General features: G+C 36.3%; 1 protein-coding gene across 1 annotated transcript in view; it reads left to right on the forward strand.

Moving 5' to 3' along the window:
* UBE2V2 (ubiquitin conjugating enzyme E2 V2) overlaps positions 1 to 22,911 on the forward strand; it is a 28,039-nt gene extending 5,128 nt beyond the window's left edge. Inside the window, exons 2-4 of the mRNA XM_030970987.1 lie at positions 11,475 to 11,620; positions 14,986 to 15,111; positions 20,803 to 22,911. Coding sequence (XP_030826847.1) covers positions 11,475 to 11,620; positions 14,986 to 15,111; positions 20,803 to 20,949 — 419 coding nt within the window. The 3' untranslated portion in view covers positions 20,950 to 22,911. The remainder of the gene's footprint in view (positions 1 to 11,474; positions 11,621 to 14,985; positions 15,112 to 20,802) is intronic.
* The last annotated feature ends 2,783 nt before the right edge of the window (positions 22,912 to 25,694 follow it).

Raw genomic sequence — 25,694 nt, forward strand, 5'->3', positions numbered from 1 at the left:
ATGTTATCAGACATAGTATTGTAGCCCATTATCTAAACTATTCTGTATAATCCTGGAAAATTTTAGCCTGGATAAAGGTACAACACAGTTTCAGAAGGATATGCCTTTCAGCAGTTGGAGGCAGATGGTCTGTACTATAAACCTAAGCATGCATGAGAAGGCTTCTCATGTAAGAATTAGATTTCCAAGTCTTATGAGTAGTTGGTGGAATTGAATTACATATGTATTTGTTAGTATTTGTGTTTTGCCTTATGGAAGTTTTTCCAGAGGCAGTGTTAAATACATGCTGTGAAACTGTTCAGCCTCTTTTTGTTAACAGACCTTTCCTCTCTCTGTCCCTACTCTTTTTATCTACTATTATCTCTTCTATCTGTTATCTTTCAGTATTTGCTATTTTAGTATATCCACTATTAACTCTTTTTATCTACACTGTAGCTCATATTTCATCTTGACTGAAACTTAATGTAAAGTACTAATCAGCTTCAGCTACTCCTGTTAGGTTTTGTTGTCTTGTTATCTCAGTTATCCTGTGGGAACCTCAGCACAGACCATGGAAAGACAAGAAACTGCTGTGGAGGAAGTGTTCAAAGTAGCCTTGATTTAAGTATTTGGAAGGGTTTTACTATATGCTGTCCTGCCCAAAGAATGTTTATCTTTGTATTTGTCATTTGGAATACACTAATGACATATAATTCAAACAATATTTTGAATCGAATCAGTGCAGAAACTTACGACTTGTGAAGCTGTCAGACTGATTCTGAATAACATGAGCTTCTGGTTTACAGCCTTTTCAAAAATGTGTGATGATTTAAGTCTGTGACTAAACCATTTCCTAGTTAGCATTTTGGAAGGAATGGAATCTTCAACACTTAGAACTTCAGAGCTCTACAATCTTGATTTCGGAAGGATGAGATGCTTCAACTAGATTTTAAAAATAGTCAGAAAAATTATAGATTCAGTATGCTCTTTTTAAAAATTCTTGCATTAAATGTGTTTAATAGCATAAAGAAAAAAATCACCTCCCTCCATTGTATTTGTGACTATTCATAAACTGGATAGTTAAGTGTGTTTGCAATTGGCTTGAGTAAATCAAAACATTTTGCCCAATACATATAAAAGGAGTATCCTTTATTCAGTATATTTGCAGTAAAATGTCCAGTTTTATTCATATAACTTAGAACTTTTCCAGAGAAGGAATTGCAAGTTTTCTTTCTTCTCACTGAAATGGAATGTGTGATCATGTAAATATTAAATAATTTGAACTTTTGAATACCATAGCATATAGAAAATAGCAGGCTGAAGTATGACTCTCAAAAATAATGTAGGAAAATAATTTAATGGCAGTTTTTTTACTAAATATGTGGTGATTGGTGCATGTGCTGATTAGATCCATAAGTGTATGCTTATGTGTATAACTGAAAGAATAACATTTTTTGCTTTACATAGATAAAGGATCTTTATGTTTTGCACTGTGGATAGGTGCTGAGTCATGGTGGAAAGGACCTTCATGCACATGTTAGAACAACTGTTTGCTAATCAATGACTTGTAACCCGTTTAAGACAGCTTTACAGCTTTGCTGGACTAAATCCTTGATGCTCCTCATGTTATCTGGGTCACACATTGTATTCTTAACTTTTAAAGCAGATGCTGGGAAAGCTGTTTCATGACGAAATATTGGGCTCTGCTGAGTTCCTGTAATCTCCTGCTCCTCCTGTCCCTTTATCTGGGGAAAAAAAGTTTCTATGTCATTGTAATTTAAAAGGTAACTTAATAAGTATGTGTTTAAAATAATTTTTTTCTCTCTGCTAACACAAAGTCAGGTTTAAAATGCAAGTTTCAAAAATGAGCCATTTTAATTTCCATTAATTTTTTTTCTGCTGTTATTTAGCTTTGTGCTTTTAATAATGGGGTAATTACTAAACAAGGTTACTGAACAAGTTTGGGGGTTACTTTTTAACTTTTCAGGGTGGAAATTTGAAAGATTTCTTTGCCTCGTAAAATCTTGATTCCTTAGACTATTAAATCACAGTTAATATTGCTGGTGGTTTTTGAAGTGACAGCTATCTTTTCTAACTCCTGTTTGCTGGCTTCCTGCCTTACATTATTTTGTACAAAATTGAAACAGTAATTCTCAATTTGCTAAGCATCGCAATGTGTCACTTCTCTCATTTCATACACTAAAACATATGGGAAGGTGGTTGAATTATTTAATATCTCATGTGTGTCATTCAGTCGTTGCCTATAAAGAGTTAAGTTTTAAACCTTTAGTCAGCTTTGGGCATTTCCACCCTTCATGAATGTCAATTGATGAGTTATTTAGTGACTTAACTGTTTAGTACCTGTATGTTTTTTCTTATAGTGTGAGGCATCAGTGGTCATGCAGTGTCTGAGTTAACAGTGGTCTTGTCTATTAAAAAAATGCACTTAGATATAATATAGACTGATAAAGAAATGCCGCTAATATTGGTACAAATTTGTAAAATTACTTTTAAGCAATTTGCACCCATTTTCTTTTGGGACTGCAGTCCACTTTAGTGGGATTTATGCTATAGTTTTCTGTTGTTGTGGTAACTTTTTTAAGAAGTTTGTTTGGATGAGGTATTTTAATTACTTAAAAAATTGTGGGAATTTCTGAAGGTTGGAGGTTTTTTCCTTTTTTCCCCCCTCTTTGTTTTTGCCAAGAGTTTGCTTATGCCTTCTCTGTTATGTAGTCTTAACAGCATTTGTATCTCTAGTGAAGCAAGCTTCTTCATTAGTGTAATTTTTATGAGCACCATTAGTCATTCCATGCCAGCAGCAGTACTCAAGATGATCGTGTTTGCATGAAGGTGTCAAGACAGAGTGATGTTGTTGCATCCTTGCTAACAAAGCTGGAGTTGCTCTCAGATCTGGGCTATATTCTCTGTGTGCACATATCCAATCTTAACTGCCCTGTGCTTTTCTTGCTGATGTGCATGTGATGACTCTTGCTCTTATTTGCTGTTGTGCCTTGTGCAACTTTAGGATGTGTAGGATATTGTTGTTCCATAACAAATCAGGGGAGTGGAGAGGGCATTTGGAAATTGGGCTGCAGGAGTTATGGAGTGGAGGTTTTCAGTGAGGCATGAGCCTTGGTAAGGGGAGATAGTGGAGAGTGGGAAAAACTTGATGGAATTTTTAAGAAATTGGCTCCTCCAGGGCTGCTGGTCAGAGGTTGGAGCAGCTCTGATGAATCAGGTAGTTAATGGCAGCTGCACCTCCATCTGCTGCTCTTCTGGAAAAGGTGCATAAGGGGAAAGGGATAGCAGTGGGGAGCAGAGAAAGAGGGGAGAGAGGAGTGGCTGTGAGCATGGTTAGAAGTGAATAAAAACTGAACAGACATGATGTGTTTTCCTGGGGGGATGCTGACCATCATAGAAAGAGTTGTGTCCATAGGGCTGCCTTCAGTAAATAATCCAATGGATTATGGAACAGAATTGGTAGAAATCAAAGTTACTAGAAGGAATTAACTCACTTCCTTCTGGTTACTCAGGAGGCAAGATAAAAGAAGGGAAGGCTTATGTTATGCCTTGGTAAGGTACCTATTTGTTTTGCTAGAAATGTCTCACACTTTAAAACATAATTAATAAAACCTTAAAATGTACAAACATTTCCTGAAGAAGTTCTGTATTTGAAATGTGCACTCTGCTGGAGAACTCAAGTTTGAGGTCTCGTCATTCTTAGTGTGAAACCATCAACAACTGAAACATATTGAATAAATTGATGTTGCTTTTGCAGTTTTGATATGCTGAGATCTCCTACTGCAGCATCAAGATTTGTGGTTTAAACCATTTTAACATGCTTGTAAATCAGGTATGTGTCTGCCAATCCAGCTACTAATGGGTAGCTTATAGAAATTAATTTCTTTCCATCCCAGTGAAACTAAAGCTAGCACTGAAAATGTCATTCTGTGTAGAATTTATCATTTTCAATTATTATCACTAGTAGGTAGTGTCTTAATGTTATGAATATGCATATGAAATGGAAAGCCAGGTGAAAAAAAACTGCTTCTATAAACCTATGTTATCTTTATTGTTTTGTTGTTTGATTGTTTTTTAAACCAGCATTAGTACCCTGCCTTAAAGAAATAACCTCTATACCTGTCCAGCCCTTTTCCCCTTCAGCAAAATCTGAATGCTGAGTTGCAGTAAATGACCGAGACTTCTGCTCTATTAACAGTTTCTCATTAGCTGCCTTCTTAATATAAGCCATATTTAGAATGTTTATGGCTGTGGCTGGACTGAAATAAAAAGAAAATTCCTATGAAAGTTATTGTCATGAAGCCTAGCTTAAGTTAGGACTGTGCCTATTAAGATACTATCAAATGTAGGATTTCACTTAGGTGAAATAAATAGAAATTTTCACCAATGTAATTCTGAAAACAAATATGACTTTACTTAGCTTTAACCAAAAATTAGGTTTTAAGGTAAAGGGTTATAGCTTTCACACTGCTGTGGCTCTTTATTGCCTCATGCTGGGAAATGTTTCTCAGCAACTGACATTTCTTTATATGAAAAAAAACAAACCCCAAAACCTGATGAAATGCACGCTTTAGCTTCAGTGTGGTTCCTGGAGTTGCATCTCTTCTTTGAAGTCTTCCAACCTGTGTGCTTTCAACATACTTAAACATACTTAATGTCAAATATTGTAAAAGGGAAAGAGGTTTATCATTTACAGGGCTCCTACATAGTGTTTGATATAAATATATCCATATATATATATATATATATATATAGTTTAGGCCTGCAAAGAAGTACAATAATCCATTTAGTTCTTACCACTTCGTACCTGTTCAGTATTGTAGCAAAACTGGCTCTGAGTTAGTGAGCATTGAACACAGTGAATAAATGGCCATTTGCTCTATTTGCTCTGTAGTGTTCATTGATGTACATCTGCTTACTTGAGCTGTGGAGTCTTACCTTTTACTCATCTCTTATTAATTCTTCAAGTTAGTTGTCTTGTTTCTGTCTGTTGGGATAAATAATTTCTTTCTACATGGAAATGAATTTTCATGTGATTTTCTTCTTGAATTTCTATTCCTAGAAAATTTCCATGGGTAAGCATAGTTAGATCTGCAAATTCATTAAGACTAACCTAAACTGGTGTTGCTTACAGCTCTGTGAGGTTCAGACTTGATTAATGCCTTATTCCTCATCCTGATCAGTGTGCATGGGCCACCTATTGCTGCTAAATACCTTGGTTTCACCATTTAAGTTAGCATAGTATAGGACTTCTCCAATTTAAACTCAAAACTGTTAATGCAGAATATTCCATTGCTCGAGTTTCATTGCTTTGGGACATACTTGCTGGAGGAAAGTAGAGAAAAATAGCGTAAATTCGACTTTATGAAAATGACTGACATAAAGAATTATGAATTTGAATTTTACTGAAATATATTGAAACTTTCCTGGAAAGCAGTTGGAAACGTCAGTTTACCTTGAATAAGATTCATGTGTTGGAAACAGTGATTTTACTATGTGTGTAGTAACATACTTGATTTCAAAACAAGAGCAGCACGAATAACAAAGTCCATTATTGAATTGCTGCATTCCACTACTAATGCCAGCAATGGAGTTCTGTTCTAGACAAAACTGTCATGTCCAGCTTGGTTGTTGTACTAACTAAGCTAGTTACTAGAAATATTTCAGGGTTTTGGAGCTTAGCTACTGTGATCAACCTCAGATAATTGCAGTGTCAATAGGGTACACCTGGCAATATTTCCTGATAGTAGGTTTGTGATAGTAAGGCTTTTCTTGTGTGTATTTTGGTAACTGGTGAACAAGAATACACATCAAGTTTACAAAAAAAAAAAAAAGCTTTTTTCAGACGAATATCTTCTGCAGCCAGAATAGAATATGTTAGTATTTCACCCTCCTTCTTCTCTCTCCTTAATTTTTGTTTGTTTTGTTTTGCTTTTAATGTATTGGCATTTCAGGGCCTATTTAAGGCTTTGGTTGTTTTATGTTCTTTTTGTGGGTGTGTGGACTGTTTTTGTTAGTACAGCATTTCAGATTTTTACTTCATTTTGTCCAGAGCAAGATGAATTGCTCAGAGACTGAAAGGAACAAGTTGTTTTCTCTGTGTTTCTCTTTGTATTTTTTTTCCTCCTCTCCCTGCCCCAGGAGAAATTGTTTTATGGCTTGAAATTTGCAAGACTGACGTCCTTCCCCCCTTTCCCTGTCCTTAGGAAATGCTTACTTTGCTGTGAGCCTGAAGCTGATAAATGGGGTTTGAGAGGTTTTTCTCTTTGTTACCAAGCTGAACATACTTTTCAGCTTCTGTTTTGCTGGAAGTCAGTGGGCAAGAGCTAACTAAAAAATTCAAAATTTTTCATACTACAGACTCCCTGACATAGCTATTTCAATCAGGAAGAATAGCATCCCTGACAGTATCTGACTGTGTTCATGTAGGATTTTTTGATATAACTTGTTCTCATGTCCAGGATTTGTTTGTAGAGCTGTCTTTTGGAGTGTTGGTATGGGATGTGCTGGTTTAACTATGGTGAAATGGTCCTGGGACTGAGGTAACAATCAGGAGTGATTGAAGTCAAGAACTGAGGGAGATTTGAAGAGCAACTGAATATTGGTATGGAATGTTGGTTATGGACAATTACTCTAAAAAACATAATTTTGGGTCTTACAGAAAACTTCATACTTTAGGCTCTGAACCAATCTATTAAAAATTTGGGTTATGGTTTGCTTTTGTAACCTGCAGGGACAAGAGCAGAGTGTAGGTTACGCCACTCTTGCCTGTTACACAGCAAAGAATCATTTGATGTGTGAGGAGCTTGGACTGCCAACTATTTGCAGGAGTGGGTCCATGTGAACTGTTTAAAAATGTGATTTAATATATCCAGTGAGGTCTGTCAAATCTGACTTAAGTGCACATAAGTGCAGTTGTGTGTTGTGTCTTGATGCTGCTAATTAGATCACTGTATCACTGAGTGATCTGACATTACCAACTGGGGAGCTCTGTCTAGCAAGAACAGGTTCATCGAGGCAATTCTCATTTGTTACTCTAGTGAAAGTTGTTGGTACTCCTAATGGACACTGAAGATTCCTTTTTATTTTCTTTCCTGAATTTTTTCCAGGTTATGCAGATTCTGAATCAAAGCATAGCTATAACTTTTTTCTTGACTCATCCTTTGTGGTAGTGTGTTTTTTATTTCCATTAACTTGGTGATTTAGAATGTAATATCTGAAGTAGCTCCATATATATGAAAGTACACCCTCATGCTTAAATTACGGGCTTTGTTTACTGAATCTTGTTTCATTTTCTTCTAATTCCAGGGTATTAAATTCACCAATTATTTAACGTATTTCTGTAGTCCAGTTTCATGATTCAATTTTTAAATTAAAAACTGTTGGTATATGTAAGCATGAATGATGGTTTGTTTGTTTGTTTAAGTGAAATATATTTAGTTCAATTGTTTGTGAGAATTTGGTAGAAGTTGTTTGGCAGTTCCTGTGACAGATTTTGGGCAGGGGTGTCAGGAGGCTATTTGTCAGTCAAATCCACAGTGAGGTGATCTTTGCAGATAAAGTGAGGAGTGGTTTTGCTTTTTGTTTTCCTAATCTGGATGAAACCATCTATGTTTTCACATGCAGAGCCTTAGTCCATCATTGCAAAGAGCTGTGCTGGATGCAGTGTTGTATTGAGCTGTAAATCACAGCCTGCTGAGGGGAATTTACCATGCCTGTAGTTGTGCCAGTGTTAAAATTGACAGCTTTAATCCCCTTCACTTGGAAGTGTGAGGTTTTAGCTCTGCCTGTTACAGAGAGTAAAACCAACCTGTCTGTGCCTGGTTGAAGCTGCTTAGTGGTCCCATGAGCAAGTGGCATTGGGGAGAACACCTGAGGTCTGGTAGTCAGCTGAATAATGGTGCTGGTTTCCATAATTTCATACTGCTAGTGAGCTGCACATGAGAAGAGAAGGATGTTTCATTGTCCAAATTCTGTACATGAAATAACACTTGATACTCAAATTCAGACAGGAATATTTCAAAGTTTTCAGCAAATATTTGATGAATTGCATTGTCTGGATTAGAGATAAAACTGCCTTCTGAAATACCTGAAATAGCAAGAAGAATATTTTTTTTTAACTTTCTGTTTATACTAGGAGCAAACTTAATTTCTGGAAAATCCAGATCATCCTTGACTGGATTTCTAGACAGAAGTTCTTGTTGTTTTTTGCTGGGAAGAGAGCACAATCTTGTGCGTGTGTTCCACTCTTCAATCTAGGTAAATTTGTTTTGTGTAAAGCTTATAACATGATCAAAGCAAGCATGTAGAGTGCAATAGCATGCACAAGGACGGGGTGAGTGCTCGAGACAGTATTTCATTCCAGTTAATTTTGCTGGAAGTTTCTAAGTCGATAATTAAAAATAATAGTAAGGGGTTGTTTTTTGTCAGCTTGTTTGTTTGTTTGTTTTAAATCCACTGTGTTAATTTTTACGTTATTCTGTGTCACTTGTCAGAAATCTAGCAATAATTGTTTTCCATTAAAACATTCAGTAATTACTTTAATAAAGTTTGAAGTATTGATGATAAAACATTAGTCGTATATGCCAGGGACATAGAAGCAGTTTTTAGTGGATTTTGGGGGGGAGAATTTTGTTGTTATTGACAGGATTTTGTGTGCATGTGTGTTGGGTTTTTAGTTGGGATTCTTGTGTATTTTTTTTAAACACAAGGTGTTTTTAGTCTTATTTTTAACTTCAGAACAGTGTTTTGCTACTTAGTTCTAGCAGCGATAATACTGTTAGTGTGGGGAGTCTGGCTCTTGCTCTCAGATGCTTTTGTCTCTTTTCAGAGCAGATCTAAATTATTTTTTGGAGATGTTCTGGAGGTTTCCCAGGTCCTTCACTGCTCCCCTTGGGCAGTTATGGGAATCAGTGAGCACAGATAATATGATGGAAAAAATGTGATGAACGCAGGTCAGTTCATCATAAGGGGTTGTTGTTTTCTAGTAAGTGTCATCTCCTACAGTTTAATATGTTGGGTACAATTCTATGATACAGCTGAGTCAGTGCAGTGGCTTTTTTGTGACAAAAAGCTCCTTTATCCTCACACCCATGGTTTTGCAAAGGAAGGCACTGAGAGCCACAGCAGTCAGCTCTGGCATTTGTTGTTCTTTTTTCCTGAGTCAATTCACTTGATTAACTGGTTGGATTTGATTTTTGCCTGAAGGAAAAACAGCTTTTTTGCTAAATTAGTGTGACAATTTGGCTAATAGAGGAGCCTGGTTAGTGCAAGAACAGCAGAATTCTGGGAGAAGGCATGGAACATCAGGACAGTGAGCAGTTGGGTCGTCTAGGCTGTGCTGAAAGGTGATAGCACATAATGAGAAATAAGCTTAAATCCTGTTTGGTACCATCTTTTATGTTCTTTTTGAAGAGCTAAACTGTGACTCAGAAGTTCTGCAGTGAGAGCAGGGGTTCTGAGAAAAGGTGGATTTTAGCTTCTGGGGAAGCCTAGAGTGATGTGTGAATGCTAAAGTACATGGGGTTTGTAGGTGGAGGTTGTTGTGGTTTTTTTTTTCATTTGAGACTGCACCTACCAGTCAGAATCTATTCAGTCATGTGATGCAAAGTGGAACTTTATCATTCTGGTTTGGCAGACTCAACTCAGAACATGTATGAATGTGGAGTAAAAACTTTGTGGTTGAAGTGTGATTGTCAGTTCTCATCTCTTCTCAGAATTAGATACGTAAATGTACACGCTTAATGTTTATCACAAGTCAGAATGGCACCAGAGGATGGGAAAATGCGTTTCAATGAAGGTTTATAAAAGGCTTAATGTCAAAAAATTGAGATATGCTCTGCTTCTTGATGTACTCTTTTGGTGCTTTCAGTACATGTGCTGGCTGGGCTGGCTTGTTAAGCTGTGAGAAGACTGGGCAAAATGTATCATTTTCTGCTCAGTTAGCAAGCTGAAGTAGCTCAGTAAGAGCTTAGATGAGTGGCAGCCCCAAGGCAGGACGGAAGGTGAGGCCGTACATGAGTGACTTAATTTCCTTCCACTGTCCTGATATTATACCCAAAATGCTTTTCCCTGGGAATTTGGAGAACTTGGAGACAATAGTTTGTGCAATTTTTAGAAGCCTCTCCCTAGTCTGTGTTACTAAAAAAAAAGTTTCAAACACTGTTTAAGAGAAGTTATGATTCTGCAAGATAAGCTATTTGAAGAGTTGCTAAAATGTATGTGTATCTATACTGGTCGATATATCTGCATCAATTATCCAACTAAATAATAATATAGTACATTAAAACTCTTGGTTTCTTGCATAGAGACTGCTTGGAGTACAGACTAGGGTAATGTAAAACCTGTGAAATCACAGTGATATGCAAACCTGAATAACTGATATGCGAAACAGTTTTCTTTGACCTTCATCTTTTTCAAACTTGATAATAACATTGTGCGTACCCAGTCTTAATTTTTAGTTTTATGGAGCACCTGGATTCTTACAGTACTGGAAAGGATTTCTAGTGAAAATAATGGATAATACTATAGTTGTGAGAAGATATAAGAAAAAATAAGTAATTACAAGCAGCTATAGCTAAGTGGAAGTTTTATGGTATTATAACATTGTTACTACATCATTATGCATATTTTATTTGAAAATAAAAGCATTCCATGATTGCATGCACAAGTGTTAATTACCTTTCTTCCCTCAGTGCTGAAGTACCATTTTAGCTGATGCTGTAAAGCAATTGAGCATCCTGTTGTTTAATATCTATCAATATCTGCCTTTTTTCATGAATAATAATAAAAATCCTGTAATTATAGTTTGGTTAGAGACTATTAGTTGGGGCTCTCTAAAGACAGTAAGTCTTTGTATTCTGTTGTGAATATGTCTTTATCTCTCTTTAACAATTTAATCAATGCTTCTGTGCTTATTTTATTCTCTGGCAAGTGGCACTATTAATCACTAGATTAAAGTAGACTTGATTTTCAATTTGCTTTCAGATATTAGTCTTTTGTTGGGTTTTTTTTTTTAAACGAGTGAAATCAAGTGAAAATATTTCAGTCTTCAGTTGACATTTATTAGGATAATCTGTGTTAAATGTTACATTCTTTAATTATGTTTTGGAGTAAATTTGCTGTATTGATTTAATGTGGATTTTGGTTGATTAGAACTTGACAGACAGTCAATTGATTTTGAAATGTACTGTGCTTGGGAAAGAGAATCTGAACTAAGCCATCTTAGGCTAAAGAGAGCTCTCCTATTTTCTATTTTATGGCTTGTGTTGGTATTACTTGGTAGTAATTAACTTCCAGTGAAGCAGTTAGTTGCTTCAGAGCAATTAGAGTACTAAATAAATTTGTGCAGGCAATATTTGCTTGACTTGGAAAATGCATTGAGCAGTTGCCAGTGTGTAACATATAAAAGCAACGAAGTTGTTACCTTTTCCTTAATGTGAGCAGTATTAATTATATTATTCCATTTTCTCTAGTTAAAGTACCTCGTAATTTTCGCTTGTTGGAAGAACTTGAAGAGGGGCAGAAGGGAGTGGGTGATGGTACAGTAAGCTGGGGCCTTGAAGATGATGAAGATATGACACTCACCAGATGGACAGGAATGATTATTGGGCCACCAAGAGTAAGTGTGATGAAATAAATAATTTTTGTTAGGTTTTAGGCAATAAAAAATGAAAAAAATGCTACTATTCTACAGGGTAAAGGAATAGTTAAAATTCAATGTATGAAATTGTAGAAATAGTGTATAATTTTTCATTTTCTGGCATGTAAGTGTTTCAGGCTAGCCTCCCCTGTTTCTGCAGCTGTCTGTAAAAGCCAGTTGTGATCTGAGACATATTTTACTCAATTGTGAGTATATTAATTCTGTATTTCCGCTGTTACTGAACATAAGTGTTCACTGATAGTACAATAAACAGGTAACTGTCTTTCCCCATTTTGTCACATGTGCCTGATAATTTAAATTTTGTAGTGAACTGGCAATGCATTTTCAGCTTCCACAAGTTTTATCAAACAGTCTTTCAGTATAACAGTGTTAGAATTTCACTTGAATCATACCTAAAGACTAGCAGCTTCTAATTACCTCTAATCCTTCTGACCTTTGAAGTTCTGTAGAATGGCATTTAGACTGATACAACTTGAAAGAGAAGTAATCACCTCTTGTGTATATCCGCCATATCAGATATGGGTGGACTTTACTTGACTTAACTGCACGCTTTCTCCTAAGTTATAATATGATGCAAAAGATCAGTGTGTAACTGAGACCTTTAAATGAGTATATCTAAGTAGCCCTCAGTTAGCACGTGCCTTTCACTGCTAGAGTGAGACCTGTCTTGTGTGTTCCTTGGTGCTGCAGGGTTTATGGAATGAGCTGTCCAAGACAGAGATCAGAGCTCTGCCTCAGTGAAAATAATGTCTTCCAAAGTAGCAGAGTTCCAGAGATAGATTCAGTGTAATTCACATTTCTTTTGGAAGTCCTTTGCCACTTGCAGTAGGCTGCTTTGAACACCTGAATTACCTTGCTGAGCTCCTAAGAATTGGATGCAGCTGGGAGAGGGCAGATTTAATATATAATCACAATGACCGTATGCTTTGGATATTAGCTTCTGTGGAATCAGTGTTGGAGTCCATTTTGAAGAAAGTTTGTAGTCTAATGTGTTGGGATAAAAACTTGAAAATTTTGACCTAGCTATCATAGGGTCTCCCTGGCTCTCCAAAAACCCTCCAGAACTGCCTGTGACTGCTTTCTTGTTCAACCTAAGGTAGAGTACTACACATCTTTGAAAAGAGATTATGATATGTATAATACTATACTTATAATACTATTATAGAAGGTCCCATGTGTTTTAAAAAAGTAATAAAAATACTCAGCCGAGCTTGGGACACACTTTTAGTCCTGGTCAATTTGTAGTTCAGTGAGTTTATTTTCTTTATGATAGAGTGCATGCAAATAATATATCTTGTACCATTTCAGGGACATGCAGCCTTGCAGATAGAATGACTTGCAATATGTAGTGACTGTAGAAAGTGAAAGCCACCAGCTCCCAAACCAGTTACAGCACCTTGAGAAGAACTGCATATCTAGTTTCAGGGCATGTAGAAGATGAGTGTTTTTTGGAATTGGCTGAGTTAAGTAGATAGTACAGTTAGGCAAAATATGGAGAAAGTTGCTAATATTGTCCATGAAGTTCTTCTCATATGAGGCTTCTGTACAGATGTGAAAAAAAAAATTGCTTGTCAGTTTTTTTATTGCTTCATTTGAAAGGTGACCCAACAGCAAGAGAGGAGGGTAAGATTTGTTTTGGATTAATGGAAACATTTTTCTGACTTACAGAAAATGGAATTTTAGTTTTTTTGGGAAGCTGGCCAGGGATGCCTGGCTTGCAGTAAAACAGTGACTTGATAAATTGAGCAAAATTGAGAAGCCACCTGGATAAGGGAATGAGAATGAGTGCTGTTCTTGGGTTTTTCCAGAGTTGTGAGCAGAATTATATACATTTTGGCCTATTTGCACTGTAACTGACAGCATCCCTCTCTGGGGAAGAAAATTGTTCTGGCTGAATGAATAATGAGAATTTTAGTTACTGTATTTTTTTGCTGTGGTAGCAGCTATGTTACGTGTAGCAGGATAAGAGGACTTCTATTTGGCCTTTAGCTTTTAATCATAGAATCAGAATCTTAAGGGTTGGAAGGGACCCTGAAGATCCTTAAGCTCATCCTTAAGATGTTCAACATCCTGTGCCATGGGCAGGGACACCTCCCACTAGACCAAATCTAGAGCTCATCTGATCTGGCCTTGAACACTGCCAGGGTTGAAGCGTCCACAGCCTCCCTGGGCAGCCTTGCCCAGTGCCTAATTACACTTACAGTAATGGGAAAGAATAATGGAAAACCTTTACTTTTTCACTGTTTCTTTGTGACCTGCTTGCTCTTCAGTCTCTGTCCTGCTCAAAAATTATGGTACACGGTTAGAGAGTCCTTCAGTAGTCCTGTTTTCACTCTGCATTCTAATTAACCACAGAGTAGCCCGTTGTTTGATACTTGGCTATGTGGTTGATACTTCTGCTTGGAGAGTGAGTGACAGCTGACTGATGCAGAACAGGTTAAAGATGCTACTTCTGGAAAGCTGAGAGGCATGTTGCTGCTTTTTTGTTCATGTTGGCTCTTTCTGTTGTGCCAGTGCAAAAGCAGGTGTAGAAATGGAGTTCATCTTCATTTTGGAACACAGAGGCACGTGCATCAGTGACCAGTAAAGCATTGATCTTTGGCATGGCCTACTTGACAAGATAAAAAAAAAATAGAACCATATCTAATTCTAATGTGGCTTTCTCAAAGTATACTTGCACTTAGAATTATCTGTTCCATGGTCACTTTGGAATGACATCTGCAAACTAGCAGCCACTTTACTGTCCAGCTCATAAACCCTCCAGTAAACCAAGTGATTCTCAGCTGCAGAAATTTCAGATATTTTCTGTAGTGCTAACTACTTCCAGAATATGTTTCTTTTGCAGGTTATATTTTTATTTTGGTTTTGGTTATATCTTAACTGTTAAATTATTGGCATTTCTGTCTTTCTCCATTTCCATTTTTTTTTTTACAGTATAGGTATTTCATTATGGGGGAAGGTGGTAATTTTCCTAAAGCTAATTGATTTCTGTTAGTCCTGTACTGTGCCACTGTTGTTTTGAGGATGCAGGTGGATAGAAAGGATGAGAGCAAATGTGAATTAAAAACAGAATTGTATTAAAACTTGTGTATGGTGTAGTCAAAAAGCAGTGTAATTTATGCATAATCATGAAGTAATCAATATTGCCAAAACAGTGGAAATCAGTCAGTAATCCAAGACCTTCAGTTGGTATACAATATTAACAAATTTATATTTATTTCATATTGCAGAATTGTTATTCCTCTTGCCTTTGCTCTGTTTTAAAAAAAATTTTAATATTTAGCTTTCAGTAAAATGCATTAGTCTGTCTTTTTGCTTTCTAGACAAACTATGAAAACAGAATATACAGTCTGAAAGTAGAGTGTGGACCTAAATACCCAGAAGCACCTCCTACAGTTAGATTTGTTACTAAAATTAATATGAATGGAATAAATAATTCCAATGGAATGGTAAGTTGAAATGGTAAGATCAACCATGTTGTTAATTTACACTAAAAATATTTCTGTGAAAATCAGGTGAGGAATATGAATGTTGCACAGGGCTTTCTATTTAATGTTTATAATATAAATACAGATTTCAATTGAGATTTGGTGGCCTACTTCTTCAAATCTTTGTGTCTTTTTGTGGCTTACCAATGAGATGAGCATTATTTATAATATTAAGACAGTTGTTTCTTTTAAATGAAGATGAAGGTTTTAGTTTTGAACAGGAAAACAATAAGTGTTTAAGCTCTGTGTAGGTATTTCCCTCCTAATACTCTTATAAAAGGAGATTAGTTTCATATTGTAGCAGGAATATTACAGATTCTGTCTGATGTTTCCACTAATTAAAAATTGAGGTTGTTCCTGATGATACTCACTCTGGATGTATTAACTCACCTATAATGAGCTGATGTATTTATACTCTTGTTTCCTTTATACTGGATTTATTCAAATCCAAGGTGATTCTGAACTTCGGTCTTAAGACCTTTTGATGTAGCTGGTAGCCACTTGCATTATAAAGGTCAATTTGCAGTAAGTTGCTTTCACTGATCCTGCAGTTAGGGTGGGATGAGTTCACAGAGGAGCTGTGGCAGCAGCTCAGGCGAGCTTGTTGCTCACCAGGTACTTAAATACTGTGAGCAGCTGGGATGCCCCTTTGCTCAGAGGAGGTGTGAGCTGCCTTGCCTTTCCAGTGGTGTGTGCATCTATCAGCAGGAAACACAGTCACAAATACAATCACCATTTGTGGGTACATTTGTCTTTAGTGAATGCAGAGTAATTGGGTTAAGGCAATACCTAAAGGTGCACTCACTAGCATCTTTGGATTTTAAATAATTTGTGAGATTTACAAGAAAGATGGACTTGCATTTCTGTAATTAACATTACTGAACTGTGAAGCTCAAGTGTCTCAATGACTGTAGCAGGGGAAGAGGTTCTCAGGGGATCTTCTGAGCTGTTGTAGGTTGTAGAGTGGTGTTCTGGTTGGTCATCCAAAGCTATTTCACTAATGCCTCAGAAATAATCTAAAATTACTCTGAAAATACTTTTATGTAGCTAACAATCTTACTCTACCTGAATATCCTGTTAAAATTGCTATCTGCAAATTAGCTCATGCCCTTAAAATCACAGCTGTGGTTTGTTGTCTCAGGGTGTGTGTTTATTGAGAAGTTGTGAGAAACAAAAGCTGCTTGGTATGTTTGGAAGATGATTTCATACCTCTTCCTTGTACCATAGGAACATATATTATTGTGATTCAGTGAAGAGGTATGCTGCCATGGCTTAATCTCTGCATACCTCAAGACATAGGTGTTGGTTTTCAGAAGCAGGACCTTAGACTGGCAGAGCCTGAAGGCTCTTGTTTACTGAAGCCAGTAAGTTTGAGCCTTTGTTTGGAAAAGTCTACATTTGCTCAGCTTGCTGAGGAACAGGGTGACTACTGTGACAGGAAATCTGTGTTGTTGTTTTAAAAGCGCTGTTCAAATGGAGTCATTCCTACAGGAAAAATTGGTTTTAGTAAGTTAATAATCTTACATCAAACCATCATTAATTTTTCACCCCAAAAGATAAATTTGTATATCTTATGAAGGATTTCCTATGCAAATGCATAACTTCTTTTTTTTTTCTAATGGGTTTAAATGGGAATAAATAGTATTTTTAATGAAAGGAATTTTCATAAGTAGTGAATTTAAAACACATTTATTATATAATTTTTAATGTGCCCATTGTTCCAGTGTCTCGCATTTTATCTTATTTTGTCTTTGTGGTCATTAGAGGAACCGTGAAACAAACAGTGGGGCATGTTCAGCATCCTGGAGCAGTTGATACAGTTGCTTCCTGATAGCTCCTTCATGTTTCTTCCAAGCTGTTCTCCCACTTTCTGGTCATCTTTCATTTAATAGATCATAAGTGGTTTGAATTCTTTGAATTAATGGCAGGGTTTCATCTGCAGACTTCCTCTACTATCCGTGCTTCTGCAGGCACCCTGGGTTTTGACATGTGGCCAGCTTTTGGTCACATTGCTTATAGATGTCAGGAAGAAGTTGTGACTTGCTGAAAAGAAAACTGAGACAAACAGCAGCTGAAATTGTTTTGTCTTAGCAGATTATACTCAAAATATTTGTAATGTTGTTAAGGTAGGCTTGTGTGCCAGTTAACATCTGTGGAAAAGTAGGGCCCACACTGGGGGTTTTAGAGAGTGATAATTTTCTGTTGAGTTAAAGTGTGAGTGGTACAGGGGAAAGATGGATAAGTGTAGTTACTAGGGATCTAAGCAAACTATTCTCATACTTCTCTGTGTGCAATGGTTCTCAACTTTCTTGATTAAAAATCCCTTTACTCAAAAGCCCTTTACTCTTTGCATGAAAAGGGCATATGTGTAATGAATTTATCAATACTGACAGGTACAATTTTATTGACTTTTTGTTTGATTAGTCTGTGAGAAAGGAGTTTGTAAGTAACTTTTCTGCCAGCAGCGTATCTTCAGGAATCACTGATAAATTTAGTGCAGGAAAGGAGAGAACTGGTTCAGGAATATTTTATCTCAAAAGACTAAGGTGCTCTGAGGCACCCTGTTAAATTGTCTTTCTTTTCTTATCTGCAAGTTAAGAAAACAGTTTGTGGGTTTTTTTTTTCTTTTTAATTTACCTATGGAGTTGCTGTATTTGTATACAGAATTAGGTTACTAAGGTCAGAAAAACAAGTCCAAGTACTTGTGTAGAGCTGCACAAAATGCTTTTAGGTGCTAATGGCATCACTGTTGTAAAACTGTAGATTATTATTCCTAATGCTACAGGGTGTTTTCTCTTGGAGACTTATGTATCTCATATTGATAAAACACAGGTTGCATTCTAATGTGCTGTTTGTTTTCCCATTTTCTCTTGAGGTTGTCTGATTTTTGCATCTGTGATAGTGCTCCTCAGCAGTCTATCTTGCAGAATTTGCAATCACTTCTACTCATTAAGATACAATTTACAGCTGGAAGTATTTGTTTACTTTAAAAACACTTAGGACTCTGAGCTGTAAATCTGTAAGCTGCCTGTAAATCTGTAAGCTGCCCAGTTACTGCTCTGACTATGTTTGCTGTAGACATTTGCTACCTGTTACTTGGAATATTGTAAACACTGAATACTTTGTATAATTGTGTAAAATAATTTTGTTTATTTTCAACTGTTTAAAAAAATAATGCATTTTATATATTGCTTCTCTTTTTATTCAGGGTTCCACAGTGGTGTACCCCCCCAATAGAATAGTCTAAATAAAATAGTCTTCAGATTGCAGTTTGCAGCTTTATTAGCTTTTATGTGACCTTGAAATGTCTCCCTGTGTTCCAGGATGTGCATTTGAATATTGCCTAATGCTTTTGTGTGATTTGAACATAGTTTGTGTCACTCTCTTAAATGTCTTTAAATGTCTTATCATTGTTCTTCATAAAGTGAGTTTATTATGCACTAACTTGGAAATCAATTCTGCAAGACAGAAAACAGAACCTGAGCCAAAATCTTTACTGCTGCAAGATGTTATGAAAGAAGTTGGTGACTTGCAGAAAAGAGACTTGAGATAAACAAGCAACAAAAATGTCATGTTGCAGCAGTCTTTAGTCAGAAAACATTCATAGCAGTGTTAAAGCAGAGTTTACAGTCTGTGAGTTTTTTTGTTGCAAATTCCCAGGAAAAAAGAAAAGCAGGAGGAGCTTACTCTTAAGTGATCAGCTCTCATGTTCCAGTCTTTGTAGAACTGCATTATTTGAACAGCAGTGGTGACTGGCTGCTGTGTGCTGTAATTGAGGCAAACATCCAGACCTGAGGGAAACGACAAAGGCAGAATTGAGGAGAAACAAGGGGAAGGAGGATAGTGTGAAAGCAGAATTTCCAGACTGAAGGTAGATGTTAATTTCTGTAGTCCCAGGTCAACTTCCTTTCCAGCCATTTTGCATCCTATCTACCACATTAACCCAAATCCCCCTTTAAAAAAGTAGCAATTGTACAGGAATTACAGTGATGATTTCACCAGTGCTAACTTTCACAATCTTTTTCTGTATTGGCTCATACATTCATGTATTTTAAACTGGCATGATGTTGCTCCATAATTTAGCTTTTATTTTGATGGTGTTTTTCTTTTTTATCAAATATTTGCAATAATTATTAAGTCATCTGACTGCCATTCTTAGTGTAGCTTGATGATACAAATTGTTGTTGGCAACTCTGATGACTTCAAGGGGTTCCCAGTTCTGAGCAGAGCATTGTGTGAAAAGAAATGCTTTTAAGTGCTGAGCTGTAAATAAGGTCAAGGATCCTACCTAGAGACTTCTTTCTAAGGTGGTGCTTTAAACTGGATGGGTTCTGTCAGTTCAGATCAGAAAATATTTCCCTGTATGTGGTTTACCTGAGCTGACAGGCAGTAGCACTGTTAAAGGAACAAGAGAGGGAACAGAAGTTTCTTTGGATAGTATTGCTGCCGAAGCCAGCCATTGCTAAACCTTGGCCTCAGTTTCCTCCTACAAAAAGGTTTAGTCTCATCTGGTGTTCTGAAAATAGCCCCACTTCAAATAATGTAGAAATAAAACATCTGTGTTAACATTCTTATTTCTGATTCCAGGTTTTTTTTTCTTTCAGCTTGCCCTAATTAGGATGGGATAGAAACTTCTTGATGTTTTATGCTACCTAAATCATAAAACAGTGGTTTCCAGCACTCTTGTAGCCATGTGGGCTGCAACTCTACCAAAGGAATCCAGTAGCATGCAATAGCCCTATTCCTGCCCCAGGGCCTGCTTTGCAGTTGCACAGCTGTAGGCCCTTCTGTGCTCTTAAGTTCCTCCATGCAGGGGTTGGGAATTAACCTGCTGCCAGAACAATTCCCAGGATGACTTTCAATTGCTGACTTTCCTATGGAAACCTCCCCGTTATAATGTAATTGTGTAAATTGTCCCACAGGTTTTATAAACGCATAGGAGAAGTCCCATGTCCTTTCCTTTCAGTTCATATTCCACTTGGTAAGTGATGTACAGTAATCTTCACGGCTCCGTAAGATGACTTACTGTGAGAAGGATGCAAAGAACTAAGAAATGTCTGAGCATTACAAATCAGTTATTTCAGTATTTCAAGACATTTCTTAATACATGTAGTGCCTCTAGATGTATCAGAAGCACCGTGTAATATCTGTGTGAAAGAAATCACCAACAGTACTTGTAGCAAAGAAATAATAAGGGAAATGTTCCTTTAGAAAGGAATTCTGTGGACTCTGGTGTGGCAGGTTCTTTTAAGAACTAAGGAACAACCAGGTGCATATATTAGCATAGTGAAGGTGATTACTTGTTTAGTTTTGGGGGTAATTTGAAAAAGAACTATAAATTTGGCGAGGTAGCAGCTCCAGTTTCGCAGTGAACAGTTTGCTGATGTCCTCCCGTCCTCCTTTCCTTCACACTAATATAAGTAGCAGCACAGATGGAAGGGTCCACCTGCATGGATTTTATTGCAGAATCTGTATCTGTGTGTAAGTATATGATTGTTTTCCTTAAAATATTTTAGGAACACAGGGACTTTATGCCACAGAGAAGGTGTCAGGGAATGCTTAGACCATTTCTTAGAGCAACTGTTGATAACAGTTACTTATGTAGATATTTTGTGTTCAGTAATAAATTAGATTTCTCTCTTCTTTTTCCAGGTGGATGCACGGAGCATACCAGTGTTAGCAAAATGGCAAAATTCATATAGCATTAAAGTTGTACTTCAAGAGCTAAGACGTCTAATGATGTCCAAAGAAAATATGAAGCTTCCACAACCTCCAGAGGGACAAACTTACAATAATTAATTTTAGCTGATTCTCAAACTTCTGTCTTAAAACAACAACCTTCTACTCATGTTATGTCTTGATTAAATCTCACAATGCAAACACCCACACATTAAAGAATTTCAGCTGGTATACATGACCTGGACATTTGTAAGAATATATATAATATATGTATGCCCAATATGTTTTCAGGCACTATGGGAGAAAAAGGCAGCACAATTATTTTTTTCTCTTTACTGAGGCACTGTCATTTAAGCATAAGCCTGAAATAGCCTATAATTGGAATTCAGGTTTTACAAGATGAAAGCATGACAGAAAGTGTCAGATTGCTGTGGAATAATATATGTTACTGAAAATAATTTCTGGAGAAGGCAAAATATAAATGGCATGCTTTATCCATCTTGCTTAGTAAAAGAGCTGCAGTTAAATTTGTTTTAAGGTAGCAGGTACAGTGAATACCATTGCTCATCTTGTTTAATTTTGCAAGGGTGTGGGTGCCGACTACTAGTAGTGTCACAAAGTATGTTCAGGATTGTTTTGATACCTGTATTTATAAAATGGGGGGATTAATTTCTGTTAAGCAGCTCCTGTGTTACATGTATTGGACATGGCAAATATTTGTTTACAGTCTTTGTTCTAATAAACCATGCATTTAAGTTTTAGTGAAACAAAGGAAATGTATGGATATGTGATTGAGATTAAAGTTAGTCTTAAAATGTAAATAAAATGTGGAAAGTGTCTGAGGCTGTGCCATTTCTATAATAGTCATGTAATATATGTACAGTAACTGGCAGAAGTAGTGGAAAGCCAAACATAATATTGCTGCTGGTGTTACGTGCACCTTTTGCTCTTATCACTTTTGTATGGTTACTTTACTTGAGAGGTCAAGGTATTCCATATGTTGCAGGGGAGTAAGTTCTGTCATCTGTAGTATCACTTCTTTAGAGAAACTTGCACTCTGTGTGTGTGTGTGTATAAATATATTAAAAAAACCCCAAACACCAAACTAAGCCCAAAATAAAAACGAACAAAACCCCCTTGCCTACCCATCTGCCCTTTAGTTCCCCTCCAGATTCTTTCCAGAAATGAGCATAACTTTCACTTTGCTTACTTGACCTCTAAGCAGTTTTCAGATCATATTGCTGAAGTCTGTCCTACTTCTCAGTCCTTTGTCTTGTTTTCTTACATTTTTTCTTCTTTTATGTTACTTGCCTTTTTTCCTTGTCTGTTCTGCTTTTGCCTTTTCTGAAACACACAAAAAAGAAACTTCAGGAAGCTTTACTAAAAATCACACCTGTGCTACAGATCATCATATTTCCATCTGCTTAAGATGAATCATTTGCTGTGATGCCGCTGTGTTTGTAGCTAGAAGCATTCTGTCTTTCCTGCAGTCCTCAGTTTGTTTTTTCAATGTATTCTGTCTGGTGGGAACACTGGTTTTTTTTCTGTTACTGATTTCTCATAAGCAAGTAGGTAATGCTGTTCTTTTGGATATTACGTCTTCTTTCCCTGCCCCTCACCTTGGAGAATGCAAACCTTTGTTCATTTTGGTGAGAATATGTAACATTGGGAGTGAGTCAGCTGTTTGCATTCGAAGTTTTATTTAGTGGTTCTTTTGAAAAGTGGATATGATCAAAAGCCATCAACAGCTAGGTAACTTTCTTTGATAAGCCTTTGCCTATTTCTGATGTAAACAATGAAAAGCAATAAACTAGGTATTCTTTTTTTTTAATTGAAAGGTTTGATTGATATTTGTCAATTTATTCTTTTTAGACAAATTGGGCACTTCCAGAATCGGTGGATTTATAGCTGCCAGCTACCTCGTGTCTGTATTTATATAACATATCATTTGTCATGGTTTGGCTGAAGTGCATTGCAACATTTTTTTTCCTTGTTTTAATTGGAATGACTTTGATGCCATTAAATCTTCTTTCTTACACTAACACTGCTAATCTATATTTAATCAGTTAAAATAATGGAACTGTACAGTTCTGAGATGTGAATTTTTGGGGAAGATTACAACATAAGCTATTGAGAGAATGCTTGTCGACTATTATCTGGTTGGTAACATAATTTAAGAGACTGGCTTATTCACAGAGCATCAAGAAGAGCCTGTTGTTTGCATGGTTGTGTGTGGTACAAGGTGATCCTGTAATAGTCTGTCCATTTGTATCGGTCAGAATCTGCCTATCCAGCTCTAAACAGATATATTTTGCAAAGGAAAAATCAGTTCTGGAGGGAGTTGAGCTGATCTCTGACACTGGAGTACGTAATACATGGATGACTACAAAAATATTCCTGCAGTGATCTTAGGTGTGTTGATTTTCTATTTTGCTCATACTGGGACAAGTCTGAAGTGTAATTAATTATGAAATTTTAAAATGTCTTCAACTACTGCATAAAGTTCAGAGCCTCCTCAAAGCACTTCTACTACCTGAAGAAGCTTTTGAAGCACTGTGCTTACTCTCCTCCAGAAAAATAATGTTTTGCAAGTGTCGATGTCTGATCAATGTTTACTTCAAATTTGCTTTCTCATATTCTGAAGTTCTCATTAGGTAGCCTACTTAGGTGACAGAATTTTAATTTTCTTCTCATAAGTATTTAACTTGTGTTACATTCTTTTGGCAAGATTTGAATTTGCCATTGTTACCAAATGTGTTGGTTTTTTTTGTTTTTCTTTTCAAACCCATATTTGAACTATTATAAAATAAATCTTGCAAAGCAGAGCACCATTTGAAGCCAATTGGGTGAGGGACAAGGTGGAAAAGCCCTAAATACATAATTATTTTCATGTTGGTGGTCATTGGCTGGGATTTAAACTAGCTTTGTGCTCTGAAGCATTGCCAAAGTTCTTGTGTTTTGGTTGTTTGACACACAGATCCGTTTTCTATAAAGCAGAGAAAAAAAGCCAAAGATGGTATGATTCATACTTTGTTAAACCTTAAGATACAATGAGCAAGCCTATGGAAATAGCCACATTATAAATGATGTGCCTTACTCATAGATAATAAAGTAAAAAAAACATTGCAAGGTGTGAAGCTACCAATGGCCTTGACTGCTCTCCTCTTCCTGAATGCAAGCTGAGAATACTTTTCACCAAGCAAGACAGAGTCAGCAGTGCATCTCTCAACTATTATCAAATAAATGCATAATGCACATTCCTCCTAAATGTTTCTTACTGTATAGGGGATACCTAAAGAAATTCTAGTACCTAAAGAAATGTCATATTATTATGACAACTGATCATCTATAATGGTAACAACTGTATAATTTAGACAAGTGTTTGTGTTTTACGTGGTTACTTATATGGTGAGTTTGTAGCTATTTAGTAGCTTTTGGGACAGTATAGCTCATGGCCTAAAAATATGTTACACTTCTATTATGCTCTCTTTTGATGCAAAAGGCACGCTTAGTAGGCCACCAGGTAATTGTCCTGTGGTAGAAGCAGGATGTCTGACTACTACTTGCTTTAATTCTGGCCTCTAGTTTATGAAAACTCAGCCAGATTGCCCTGGTGTGGCTGATTTCAACTGCTAGAGGAGGAGCAAACTGGTACTAAGCAAGTCTGAATAAGCATTACTGTACCAAAGAAAGATGACTTAAAACTCCTGTTGGTCTTTTATGTGAGTAAAATTCCAGATAGATGTGAAGCAGTGGGACAAAATATGTTTCTCGTCAATGTTTCTAAATAATGTGTTCAGAACTCTTTTGTGAAGCTTGAAAGATTTATGAGGTGGGGAGGTGTTGGAGGAACATGACTGTCTGTAGTCTTTATTTAATAATAATGATAATAAATTTAAAGAAAAAAAGCTTTAAAACTTGTTAATCTATCTGTTTTAACTCTCTCTGTTGAAACAATTGTGGGAGATTTTTTTTCTGTTTCTTGTTCTGCTGATTGCCTTATTCCTGAATCAATGTGCTATACATTTTCTGTTGAAGACCCAACTGATCATGGGCTAAAGTATGAAGGATGTAATGCTGGAAGCATAAAAATAACATACTTGAAGCTTTAAAAAACTCCCCACAGAATAACTTCTCACATTACCATAGTGTTACTGTCATAGTGGTTTATAATTTTGTTGGTTTTTTCTTTTTTTTAAACTTAAATGGATGTATAGTTTCAGCTCAATTTCTAAAGAGCTGTAAGTTTATGTACAGTCAATTCTGTTATTTAAAATACACATAAGCCAACTGTCAAGTAGCATTTCCATGTTCAAGCAGTTCTATAAAGTTTTTTAGTCTTTACCATTTAAAAATAGTAAGAAATATTTTAAAAATTATTTATATAAGCGACAAGCTGTATAAATGGGTAACTTAATGGAAGATGTTGAGATAATGCACATATAACATAGAGTGTTTTGGATCTCTTGATAAAATTTGTGTTTTCTATACTAATTTATGACTTTTCACCACTTCTTAACAGCAGCATCCCAACCTTCTGCTTTTAATATAAGCAGTATGGATTAAATCTAAACATGGTTTTATATTTTATAATTTAGAAACTTTATGTAGTTTGGGTTAGAAAACCCCAAACAGTATATTTGTTAAATCAGAAGTACTGAAGGAATGGCTGTGCAGTCATACTATGAAAGTTCTCCTAAGCTGGTTTGTGCTTGTTCCCATTCTGCTCCCTGATGATTGTTACAAATATGTAGGTATGCTGATTTAACACATTAGCTATTTCAATTTTAATATTACTATTATTATATCCTATTACTATTTTTTTAAGCATGCGGGAATGACAAGGGGAGGGGGGAAGAGTTTGA

This window comes from Camarhynchus parvulus, chromosome 2, assembly GCF_901933205.1.
Source record: "Camarhynchus parvulus chromosome 2, STF_HiC, whole genome shotgun sequence".
Classification (NCBI taxonomy): domain Eukaryota; kingdom Metazoa; phylum Chordata; class Aves; order Passeriformes; family Thraupidae; genus Camarhynchus; species Camarhynchus parvulus.